The following is a 13,266-nucleotide window of genomic DNA, read 5'->3' on the forward strand; positions in this document are numbered from 1 at the left end:
ATCTTAGTATCTTGTCTTTGTCTGTGGTTTTGGTAACCTGGCTATAATGTGTCTTGGAGAAGATCTTCTAGGGTTGATTCTATTTGGGGTCCGTTGTATTTCCTGGGACTGGATCTTTGAATGCCTCTCTAGGTTTGGAAAGTTTTCTTGCAGGATTTCATGGAATAGATTATCAATGCCCTTATGGGTTTCCTCACCTTCTGGAATGCCAATTATCCGGATATTTGGACGTTTGATGGTATCCAGTACTTCTCGCATATCATTTTCAAATTTTTGTGCCATTTTCTCAGTCTTCATGGTGGATTTTTCTAGGCCTGCCATTTTCTCTTCTACATCTGAGATTCTATTTTCTGAATGATCTAGTCTGCTTTTAATTCTTTCAAGGGAGATTTTTACTTCTTGTATTATAGACTTCATCTCTAGCAGTTCCGTTTGAGTCTTTTGTAAAGTGTGTAATTCCTCTTTTAGATCTAGCAAGAATTTCCTCATCTCCTGGAACTCATCAACTTCTTTTTCCTTTCTCTTTAGCAGTTCATTATCTCTCTTCTCTTCCATCTCTGTTAGCTTCGACATTATGAATGCTCTAAATTCCTTATCAGACATTTCCATGATTTTCACCGAACTGCTTGTAGATGAAGAAGAGTTACTCTTTTCCCTTGGAGGAGAGGTATTTTCTCGTTTTCCCATATTTCTCGTGATCCGGTGGTGATTTCTTGTCATCTGGTGGATGGTGTGTTTCTTTTAAATTCTTTAAGTTCAGTCGCTAGCTCGTTTGTTGGAGGCTGTATTATCAGTAGAAAATCTTCATCCCCTGAAAAATCTAGTTCGCTGGTGCCATGTGGAACCTTCTGCTCTGTTGTGCCAATTTTTACTATTTACTTTTTTTTTAATTGCTGGAGAGACCTTGTGCATGCGTGAGAGACACATGGGCCGGGGAGGGGAAGAGAGAGAGAGAGAGAGAGAGAGAGAGAGACACACCGTAATCCTTCCTTCATTTCTGTATTCTGTCAGGATTTTGGGCATACACACATACATGCCTTAACCCCCCCACTCCCCAAGCTACTGGGGCTGGGATTTGAACTATATAATCTGCCATGTGGGATCTAGCTTCCTTAAAAATCGTGCTATGAGACTGGCCCTGTTGTACCAGCTTTCTAACTTTGCTTAGGTGCACTCTTTCCAGGCATCTTTCTCTTCTGATAGATTCTAAGTCCTTTGTTTTATTAATTTTGTATTTTTAGCCCTTGACTATACCTAGCACATGGTAGGTGGTCAATTGATAGTAAACCAAACAAAAAAGTGAAACAAGCCCAAAACTGAAACTAAAAAACCAGAGAGATGGAGCTTGAAGAAGGGATGGGGACCAATTTTATGGTGGAAATAATGAGTGTACTAAAACCACCTCCTACTAGAAATTGCAGAGCAGTATAAATCTTTATCTTCCATGGTGGATAGTTAGCCTATTTTACTACCAAACTCCGTCATTCATTCAACCATTTCACTTTTTGTGTAAGCACACAAAAACAAGAAGTCATCTACGATTTTTGCTCAACTTTATAGTTTCACTAATACCAAATCATACTTTTTCTTCACTGGAGGTAGGGATTTTTCTTTTCTTCTTTTTTTTTTAACCAGGAAGCAATTTCACTTGTGTTTCTATTTGCTCTCTATTGTTATTTTGAAATGCTTATAGAAAGCCACAAAAGTTGGAGTCAACTTGAATGTATGTGAGGACACAAACCGGCTTTAAGCTGTCAACCTAGAGTTTTCTAACCTGTTTCCTTGTTTTTTTTTTTTTTTTTTTTTTCCTAAGGCAATGGAAATTTCTGGCCACCAGCTGGGAGTAGAATTGATTTAGTGCCAGAGAGGTAAAACATGGGAAAATATAGGGATATTGTTTATTAGTCATTCTCAGCAGTAGATTTTATGATTTAGAAAACATTTCCTGGTTTTGAAAACTTAACAATACCACCTCTAAGTCTGTCAAAAATCAGGTGGGGGGGGAATTCAGTAATGGGAAGGCAAGGAGGATAAACTCAGACAGCTAGTTACCTTGTATATGTTGGTTTCAACTTTAAGGGCCTTAGGTCTACATTCTGTTTTTGATTTTCTCTTTATGAGTTTGATTGAATTGAATTACTAGTGCCTATTTTAACTAAAGGAAAGGTGTGAATGCATATCTGAGGGATTCTGTAGGGAGCATATTCATCTCTATATCAACTTCGTATTTTGGAAAAAATATTGAATTGGTGATTGGTGAAGCTTGGTTTTTACCCTAGCTGTCTCTAACTATTGACTTCATACCAGTTGCTAAGTTTCTCCAGGTCTGAAGTTCCTCAGCTGTGAAATGAAGACTCTATTATGCTAGGTCAGTTTAGTTAGTTCAATATACTCTTGCTTGCTACGTACCCATTTCAGTTGAGGTTCTCTGGAGACAAAGCCCAAGATAGGGATTCTTGTGCAAGTGAATCATTGAGTGATTTCTCCCAGATGAGAATGTCAGGAAGTGAGTGAAGCAGGATAGGGCAGGAGAAGGCAATTAAAGATGTGGTTTAAGCTGATGTCATCTCAGCCTGATCCCAGAGGGGGCTTGAGAGCATGAATGATAGCACAGAATTCTACATCTGTTTTCATCAGTTCTTGGCTGTGGGTTATTCTACACAGTAGGGAATGGGATTTCACTGGACTTTCTTGATACAATAATTCAGCTGCTGGGGTAGGGGTGCACCAGCCTGTTAAAAGGGATCTAATTGGGAAACTGGCGGAATCTATGACACCACCTGTGTGCCAGACACTATGCTAGGTACTGGAGAGACAAAGATACAAAAGATATGGTTCCTCATCTTAGGAAATTCATAGACTCGCACAAAAGACAGATGCATAAATGAGTGATTTTTATGCGACAATGGTCAGTGCTGGGATACAGAGTGTTGTACAAGCAGAGAGGAGAGGCAGACATTGCAGGTTGGAGTCCTCAAAAGCAGACACTGAGATGAAGGCAACCATGCAAGAGCTTTACTAGGGAGTGTTTTGGGGTCAACATCTGAGGAGGGAAAGGAAAGGAACAGAAGCGGAGGAATTTGAATTGAGACGAAAGAGAGAAATCAAGCCGCATTGTGGTCTCAGTGGAAGCTTCAGCTGGACTTCGGAGTTTTGAAGTTACCAGAAGCAGGGCAGGGACCAACAGATGGTGTAATGGTTACATCACTGGATTCCCATGTAGTCGACTGTGGTTTGAGTCCCGGATCTGGTAGCTTAAAACACGCTGGGTGCTTGTGTGTACATGCTCAGAATCCTGAAAGGAGAAATGGAGGAGAAGGGATTGCAGTGTGACTATCCCACAGAGGATGATTTCTTGCTTTCTATCTCTCTGACTCTCTCTGTCTCTCTAGTGAGCACACTTGCTTTATAGCAAAAATCTCTCTCTCTAAAATAATAATAATAATAATAATAATAATAATGACACCAGAAGCATTCATAGCAGCTGGAGTACAAAGTCCTTTATTCCTTAAAGGGGTTCAGAGTGGTATTTCAGAGTCTACTGCAGTCTGGCCCTTGAATCTCTTGGGTTCACTTCCTTATGTAGATTCTGGAAACAAAGGCTGAATGATACTCTTTATGATCCTTATCCATTATAGACCTTCTTACAGTTGACTGGCATCTCTGCTGGTCTCAGTGGCTTCCTGATTAAGTGAATCAGATTTTCATTCCCAAGAGGTCTAAGCTCCTGCTCTTTTGAGGCTGGGGTGACTTATTTGCTGCCAAGGAAGTAACAAGAGGCATGTCAGGGATCGCATGGGTAGTCCTTGTGTCCCCATCATCTAGCAGTAGTCCTGTCTCTTCCTGATGATTCAGGGTCAGTATTACCCTGGAAAATTAGGGACATACTTTCTTGCCGGCTAATTCTTGATATGAGGAGACCAAATGTCCAGGAAGAACTGATGATATAGAGGAAAACTTGCTGGTCCCTGAGGGACACATTCCACTCTGGAAACCAAAAACATTGACACCTAGATTTATGGGGATAGGAATACAGATTCCTCAAGTGGGTTACTAAAAGAGATAGTAAATAAGGCCATTCCTGGCCTAGCCTCTTTGATTCTCAGACCCAAATAAAATAGTATTTCAAAAAGTGTATGGGAAAATGGAATCCAAGTATAAGTTTATTTTGGTACAACAAAGTTTTTTTGAAATCCCAGTTTTTTTTGTAATATGCATTTTCTGTGAACTTTCTGAAAGCTCCTTGTGTTATACCTCCTGGAGACACAGTAAAGATTTTTAATTGAAAGTGTATATTATATGCTGGAGGATGGAACCCCATCTCGAGTAAGTATTGGGTATTGCCTCTGAGATGGTGATTTAATTGTACCTTTATCAGGTTATAAAGCCAATAGCTTTAGTGGTGTTGTGTGTGATAGGACCAGTAGATCCAACAGGAAGATCCATTCCCACACCTCCTTTGGAGTAGGTAAGTCTCTTGGACTCATGTGATGTTATTTGATGCCCTATGTTGATGGGTCACATAGCCCGTAATCCCTCAGATGGTGGTGCTAGCTGAAGTCTTCCAGGAAATAGAGGTAAAGACCTAGAATGCGAGTCAATTTTTATCAAAATGAACCACTGGCCACTCTGAAGAGGAAGGGTTTCATTGCAGTGAATTTGACACCAGGTAGACAATAGGTCTCCTCTAGAGTTGGTGACACACTGGGGACTCATTGTTGATTTCTGTTGGAGAAATGTGGGACATTCAGCAGCAGCTATGTCTAGGAAAGCTCTGGTAAAAGGTAGCCCATTTGATTGGGTACATATATAGACCTCATCCCTGCTGCTTCACTATGGCTACTTCATTATGCACCCATTGTGCCAACACAGGGTGGCAGATGACAGAGGCTGGCAGATGTCAACTGGTCATTTTGTCTGCCTGGTTGTTTAGTGCATATTGTACTGAATGTTTTCTGGTGGGCATTAACATGCAATCAGAAGATCCTCCCATTTTATGTTCTTGTATTTATCCAAGACCTACCTTGTCCCTTCAATATTTCTTATGCTAGGCTTCTGATTATCTGGTTGGTCCTTTTGCCACTATCTGTGAGGTTACTTCTTTTTCCAGAGAAATAACAATTAGGTGTATTATTCAATGTTCTATCAATCTGGAGGATTTTCCTTCACCACCTCTAAAGGGAGGCTATATAGCCAATTAACTCTTATTTTTACTCTAATGACTAGGAAGAAAGATGGGGGTCACATCTTCAGAGGTTGCATGTTGTTTTATGGAGAGAGGCTTCTTCAGGTGAGGATTTGGTCTTAATAGGAGAGTGGGCCACTTTGCAGGTCTAGAGGAGCTAGGGACTCAGTTTGAATACATCACTCCAGATGCTCCCATTCCATATTTTAGGGCCCCATTCTTTCTCACACAGGACCTTGGCTGTGTCAGAGTAAGATGATCTTAGTTAAGATTTTATTATTATTATTATTATTATCATAACACTTTATTACATTTCCTTACTATGAATCTTCCATTCAGAAAATAGAAATCATCTTTTTATTAAATTGTGGTTCTCTTCCCTTACCCCAGTACAGAGACAATTTAAGAAAGGTTTACATTGGAATTTAATTGCTCATTAGGCCCTAAACTGTGGCTTACAATGCATGACTTTTGAAAATAAGATGACATATTTTAACATAACCTATTTTGCGTATTAAAAATGACTCATGTATCTTTCCATCAAATCGAGCAATTTTCTACGGCAAGTAAAAACACTGTCAATTATTTCCACTTAGCCTTATTTGTTTGTGTCTCCAAATGCTGCTTTCTACATTCCTGTAATTTTTAAATAAAATTTCAAGAAAATATTTAAATAACAAAATACACAGAAAGATTTTCTTGAGTAAACAGATAGTTGAAACTAGAGCTTATTATAATCTATTTTAATTATAAGGCAAGCTATATATTCAAAACATCCGTTTTCCTAGATGTGAAGATAAGTTTTTTTCTTTTAAATGTGGCTATGATGATTGTTTTTACACCAAAGTTCTATTACCTCAAAATAATAAAGTGCTAACATTTCACTTAAGAGAATTTGGCATCATCAGCTTAAAAAAATACAGTAAATAATTTCAAGCAAATTAAACTACACTCATGCCAAATAAAGTCTTAATAGGTGATCACCAAAATTGAAAATGTGTAACAATCATCAGAAAACTTGGAATGTGAAACACTGAGTTGAATAGGTTGACATCATCAATGCTTTATCATCACCTCCAATATCATCAAACTGGATTTTATGATCATCTTCAGGACTAAATGTATCCGTTTCATTGATCTTAGCATGTTCTGCAAGCTTGCCATGTGCCTTGAGACTTCTAGTCTCATCTGCTTGGACTTTAAGATTACATCTGCTTGGGACCAGCAGATGGTGTAATGGTTACATCGCTCAACTCTCACATAGTCGAATGTGGTTCGAGTCTTGGACTCGGTGGCTTAAAAACTCATGCTGGGCATATGTGTGCATGTGTGCCCAAAATTTCAAGAGGAGCATAGAAGAGAAGGGATTGCAGCAGCCATCCTCCCAGGCAAGGGGGCTGATTTCTTGCTCCTGTCTCTCTGTCTCTCCAGTGAGCGCATGTGCTGTATAGCAAAAATCTCTCAAAAAAGTTATATCTGCTTTGTTATCCTGATATTCTTGCATACCAACCAATATAATGTCTGAAGAATTTATCCAAACCTTTTTTCTCAGTTTTTCTCTGATACAACTTTACCTCTTCACAACAACTAAACACATTGCCTAGATTTGTCCAGTAGAGAACACCAACTCTCTCTTTTTTATGATTCATTCTCATTCTTACCCCTGCACCTGTTTTTACCTCCTTTACCTTTATTCTTGGGCATGGCAGCAACGGTGACCTCACAGAGCCTTCGACTTCTTATGGGTGGAGGCAGATGACTACTTTCCAGTGTCTCTTACAGGAAAGGACGCCTTAGTTAGGACTTTAACTTTACTTGTAGCTTGACTACTCCGTTGATTAATTCCTGTGTCTGAATCTCAGCTTCCTTTGTCTTCCCGCTGCAGGGAACTAGAAAGACTTTGTATGCTCCTGGGAGCCCTTCTGGCTTTCACATTTGGTTGCAATTGTCAACTAATCCCTCCCAACTTTCCCTTATCTTTTCCCAGAGCTTCGTTCAAGCCTAGAAATCGGTACCCAGTTCCATTGTCCGCAGAGTTACTGTTTGCCCTATGTTTTTCATTGCTTGATATTTTACAGCTGGGCTAATGTATTCCCTTCTGCTCTACACCGTATCCAATCACCACCAGTGAAATTTCAACAGAGCTCTCTGTGGTCCATCTAACACTGGTTTTGGTGCACTTGGGTAGTGGGTGATTCAACTTTAAATTGCATCCCAGTGTCTGTTTTTCTCAGACCATAGCACCAGTTATTACAAGTTGGGCTCCTGGGGAAGCTGTCTGAGACAGAATTTGTGGGATGTTTATTTGAGAGAGCTCTTAGGATCAATTCCTGTGGAAGAGAAAGAAGCAGTCTTGGATAGAAGAAGAAGGCAAGCTGCAACTCAGTCTCAGTAAAAGCCTGGGCAACCACTCCTATGAGTTCTGACAAAGGAATGATCCCTCAGAGTCATCCTGATTTGGGATAAGAGATCAATGTGCTTTTATACACCCACGGCAGATCTGTGGACCACCCGGGAATCAGTGTGGGCAAGGCAGCTTTCTTCAGGAGAGCCAGTCCCAGAAGTGGGATGACAATATAAAACGAAGAGTCATTGTATAATAAATTTACTAACTTATACTTCTTTTTAATTTTTTTTCTAGCATCTTTTTATGGTGAAAGCTATGTGGAGCTCAACAACATAGAAGTTTCCTCTGAGTTATCTCTTCAATTAAAATTTCAAACCAGCAAGCCACAGGGATTACTTTTTCTTGCATCTGGGGAAAATGACTATTATATAGTAGAACTTCTATCAGGAACCTTACGGGTATGATTTTTTTAAAAAAAATCTTTAAATATGTAAGTATTCCATTACTATAGAGTAAAACAGTGAGAGAGAAAGAAAATGGGATAGCTATATATGTGGTAATTTGTGTAGGCTGGGATCTTCTCCAATTTTACCAGTGTCTCTTACAGGAAAGGACACCTTAGTTAGGACTTTAACTTTACTTGTAGCTTGACTACTCCGTTGATTAATTCCTGTGTCTGAATCTCAGCTTCCTTTGTCTTCCCGCTGCAGGGAACTAGAAAGACTTTGTCTTAAATATTCTGATTCCCAAGTTTTCTGACTTTAATATGTAAGTGTGGGAAGAGTTACCATGCCCAAATTTCTCTTTTTCTCTTTCTCTCTCTTATTTATTTTGTGAACGATCCAATGTTTCCAATAAGATTGAGATGAGAAATGAAGTGAGATTCATTAACTGTAATTCTTTCTCTTTCAGGTGAGAGTGAATTTGGGTGCAGGTGAACAAGTGCTTCTTTCTGACCCAAGACTTCGTGTGGATGACTTAGTTTGGCATTTGGTGGAATTTTACTATGTTAAGGATAATATTTCTTTGGTTGTGGATAAGTATTATAAGGCAACTAGCCACATGGCTGGTGGGAGGCATCTTTTAAGCTTTCATGGAATCTACATAGGAGGCCATGCGGGACTCAATGTCCCTTCCCTAAATGGAGAACTCCTCAATTTCCGTGGATGTATGGAAGATGTGATATTTAACCAGAGGGAGATCCTTATGTCCCTTAGATCTTATCCTGGTTTTAAGAAGGTTTATGAGGTGTCACTGGGATGCAGTGATGAGTTTTTTGCAGGGGAGGATGAAGTCATTAATTTCTTTAGCTCCAGATCCTATGTCACTTTTTCAGAATGGAAGGCCCAAGGGAAGGCACTATTAGAGTTTGGTTTGCAGACTGGAACTCCACAAGCCTTGCTTTTATTTCAGTCAGGCCAAGAAGGAGATTTTGTTGCTTTGGAAGTAGATGAAGGTCTGTTGAAGGCTCACGTAGGAAGAGGTAATAATAAAACTAAGTTGTCCTCTTTCAGCTTTGTTAGTGATAACAAGTGGCACATTATTCAACTCAAATTAACAGAAAGGTATCTGGACCTAATGGTAGATGGACAAAGAGTAAGGACTTCCCTGCCTTTGCAAAGAAAACCTTTTGTATCTGCAGGCCCTCTCTTTGTGGGAGGTCTTGATAACAAAATGCAGGAAGAAGTAAAGAGGTTAGAGTTTGCTTCTGTGCCTAGGAAATCTGCTGGAGGAATTTCTTTCAAAGGGTGCTTAAGAAACTTAGAAACCAACTCAGAAAAGAGAGCACTAAGGGATGCCATTGTTTCCAAAGATATTTCTGCCGGGTGCAAAGACGAGAGTATCAATAACACAAATACTTCCATAACAACAAAGGAAAACCTGCTTGGGTCAGAAGTTTCCTTTTCTACTGCTGTCCCTGAGGCCATCAAGCCGGTCTTTCAAGATGAGAGAAGATATTTCTTGGTTTTGAATAACTTGAAGGTCCAAGAAGGTGGACGAGCTTTACTGGAACCAAGGCATATAAAGGTGAATGTGGAATTTAAGGATCTGGATATTCACTATTCTCAAGTATTATTTAAAGTAGAGAAAATGCCTATTCATGGGTACCTTCTATTAGATGATGCACCCAAGCGAGAAAGGAAGAAGGCCTTTACTATGTTAGATTTATGGCAAGGCAAAGTTTGGTATGTCCATGATGGTTCAGAAGAAGCTATGGACTATTTCACATTTTTGGTCTCTTCTAATAGCAAGAAGGAAATGCCATTGTATCTCCAAGGACATGTTCCACATGTGTTTAACATTATTGTCAGTCCAGTGAATGATCCTCCCTACCTGAAGCTCCCAGAAGGAAACTTGCTTCTCCTGTTTGAGAACACTAAGAAACAACTGACTCCAAATATAATACATGTGTCAGACCCTGACACAGATTCTTTAAGTCTTAGTTTTTCAGTTCTTGGCAACTTCAATTCAGATGCTGGGTTTTTAGAAAATTCAAATGACCCTGGGAGAGCCATTAATAGTTTTACACATGAGGACTTAAGCGATGATAAAATTTTCTATGTGCACAGGGGTCATCGAAACTCTCGGATTGTCCTGAGAGCAAGTGATGGAAAACTGGTGAGCAATACAGTGGTGTTACGGGTCATGGCTATTCCTTGGGACTTTGAGGTAGCCAATCGAACTGGTGTGGTTGTTTCGCAGGGTGGCACTGTTCTGATTTCACAGAGTAACCTGTCGGTGGAGGTTAATGGTGAACGATGTGACATGGAGACCCACTATGACATCACTCATCCACCTCAGTTTGGCCAGATTCAGCAGCAGGGGTCAACTGGGGAATGGAACCAAGTTAGTAACTTTTCTCAGCATTCCATTGATCAGAGCTGGGTCCGGTACTGTAGTACATTCAAAGAATTGCAGCTAGAAAATGTTACTGATTACTTTAAATTTAAAGTTAACATAGGAGGAAAGATCAGTGAAGAGTTGATGTTTCCTGTTATGGTGCATTGGCTGAAGTTCACACTTCTGAAAAATGTTCCTCTAGAGATCAGTCAAATAAACAAACAAGTATTGAATTGTGATCATTTACAGGCTGCAACTGAGAGTGTGGAAGTAGCTGAGAGGGAACTACATTTTAAGTTACTAACTATACCAAGGAAAGGAAAATTGCTACTGGGCAATAAGGTTCTAAAAACGAACTCAATCTTCAGTCAAAAAAACATTACAGATGGTAAGATAAGTTATGAACCTCAGGAGAGGCCAAGGGAAGACTCACAAGACAATTTTCGTTTTTTGATTGTTGCAAAACACATAGAATCAGAAGATTATACTTTCAGAATAAACTTCAAGGCAGTTAAGACACACGTTATTTTAACCAATAGAGAATTATTTGTAAAAGAAGGAGAAGGGAAATTAATTACAAAATTGGAATTATTTGTTCGAACTGTGGACAATCAGCTATTTCAGTATAAGATCACCAAGAGTCCTCAACACGGGAAACTAAAACTGATTAGCCTTTCGGATTCTCTGGAAAGTAATGACAACATCACTACATTCACTGATCAAGACATAGTGGGTGAACGGCTGATGTATGTTCATGATGACTCTGAGACTGAGTGTGATGAATTCCATGTTGTGGCTTCCACCAGAGGCCCAGGCCAAGAGGCTGTGGCCAGGGATCATGACATGAATAATTTGTCTACAGAAATAAAAGTTTCTATATCTGTTGGGTTAAAGAATGATGAGAAGCCAGTACGTGTGGTAGATAAGGTCTTTCATGTTGTGTGGAATGGCCAGCGCTTACTGACTCTGGCTGATCTCTGCTACCATGACCCCGACTTAGATTTTGATGACGGGCAGTTGCTCTACATCAGGCGGGGCATTCCAAATGGAGATTTGGTCCGAGTCAGTGACCCCACTCAGAAACTCTACCAGTTCAAGCAAGAAGACCTGCAAGAAGGGCGTGTGCTCTTCAGGCATCAGGGTGGAGACTCGGCCCGCTTTGTACTATTTGTGACAGATGGTGTCCATTACACATCCACATTTCTTGAGGTCAGTGTGTCAGACCCTTACATCCAGATAGTAAACAACACTGGGATGCTTGTACACAGAGAAAAAGACAGCAGCCTCACAACAGCCAACCTGAGTGTCACCACAAACCAAGATGTCAGGACAGACCATGAGATTGAATTCTACATTGTGCAGCCCCCAAAGCATGGCAGAATCCTAGTCAACAATTCAGTATACCATTCATTTTCCCAGAATGACTTGAAGCAAGGTCATGTAATTTATAGGCACGATGGCAGTGGCAGCTTTGACATATTCAACCTGAAAGTAAAAGTTAAAGAAACTTACTTGGAAGTGGGAGTCAATGTTCAAGTGTGTTCGGAAGGTCACCAACGTCACACTCAGGTTCTGCACATCAAAACCCTTGTAGCTGAAGAAGGAAAACCAGTTCAACTGAGTAGAGGAAGGCTCCAGGTAGGTAGCTGTCCTAAACACCAAACATTCTCACTCTCCCAGTACCATAGGGGCTTATAACCTGTTGTCTACTTCTCAAAACTAGGTTTGTGTTGGTTTCTCTCCTGGTTTTAGAAGTGACTTAAAAAAAAATATAGATGCCATTGAGAAGAAAAGTTGAGAAGTGTCATGATTTTGGAAGTGCCAACTTACCTACAGTTGGAATACAAGCAATGCTCAGTCTTATTTTAATGCTATGTTCACACATGCATATATGTTTAGTGTGGTCTAAACTGGGAATAAGGAAGGAAAATATGTAAGATGGTAAATTAAGAGATCTTTGCTTTTATTCATTACTTATAGCAACACTTTCAATATTTCATTCGATCTGAGTTGTGTTCATGATGTGATAAAGCAGGGTATAAAAACTTAGAGTAATTTAACAAACAGATAATAACTCTTAGTTAATATTAGGTCATCAGGAAAGCCATGACATATTTTTCTGTTTTTATGCAAAAATGTGTTGTGACGTTCCTGACAACCCAATATGTTCAGGTATGATGGTAAGAGAAAAAAAGGATTCCTAAAACAACGGGAGATACTATATTACACAGTTTATTTCCTTAGCTATGAATATGGCCTTGATTTCCTGAAATTAATGGCTAAACTTTGCCCCAACCAGCGGAAAGCCAGGGATGAGACGAGAAGCCATCTGGTTTCCTTAGTGTCCTACCTGGAAACTTCCAGCAGGTGCAGGCCTGTTGGTCAGAGTTAGGAGAGGGCATTCTTTTGGGGGTAATCCGGTATAGGGTATGGAGTGTATAAGCTGTGACTTATGACAATGAGTCAGGCTATTTGGAATCTAGTCTGAGAAATGCAAAAAAATCAAGTATAAGTGAATTAAAATCAGAATTAGTTTACTAAATGAGTTTTGAATAAGGGAATATGGAGCCCACCAGCCTTTTTTAATTTTTGCAAGTATAGAGTTTATAATTAAATTCACCACAAGGGGGCATATACTGTCCAATGACTATAAAATCTGTTGTAATCACAGTTTTGTGATGGATTTTGCTGAATTAATACATTAAATATACATTTTAAGTGCTGAGCTCATTAAAATGGAGGAGAAAAAACTGGCAATTTCTGTGATTTAATTGCTGCTTCTCCCACTATCTTTTATTCCTTCTCCTTATTTTATTTTTTTCACCTTGACTTTTTGAGTTCTGCTTTCTTTTTTTTTTTTTTTTTTTTTTTTTTTTTCTGTTATGGTTGTTTC

At 39.5% G+C, this 13,266-nt stretch overlaps 1 protein-coding gene and 1 pseudogene across 1 annotated transcript in view; one reads left to right on the forward strand and one right to left on the reverse strand.

The window, feature by feature from the left end:
* LOC102487666 (chondroitin sulfate proteoglycan 4) overlaps positions 1–13,266 on the forward strand; it is a 79,394-nt gene that overhangs the window by 9,938 nt on the left and 56,190 nt on the right. Inside the window, exons 2-3 of the mRNA XM_027772057.1 lie at positions 7,827–7,990; positions 8,445–12,011. Of these exons, the coding sequence (XP_027627858.1) occupies positions 7,827–7,990; positions 8,445–12,011 (3,731 nt within the window). The remainder of the gene's footprint in view (positions 1–7,826; positions 7,991–8,444; positions 12,012–13,266) is intronic.
* Positions 6,195–7,162, reverse strand: LOC114007891 (eukaryotic translation initiation factor 1A, X-chromosomal-like; annotated as a pseudogene).

This window comes from Tupaia chinensis, unplaced genomic scaffold, assembly GCF_000334495.1.
Source record: "Tupaia chinensis unplaced genomic scaffold, TupChi_1.0 Scaffold000251_1, whole genome shotgun sequence".
In the NCBI taxonomy this organism is placed as follows: Eukaryota; Metazoa; Chordata; class Mammalia; order Scandentia; family Tupaiidae; genus Tupaia; species Tupaia belangeri.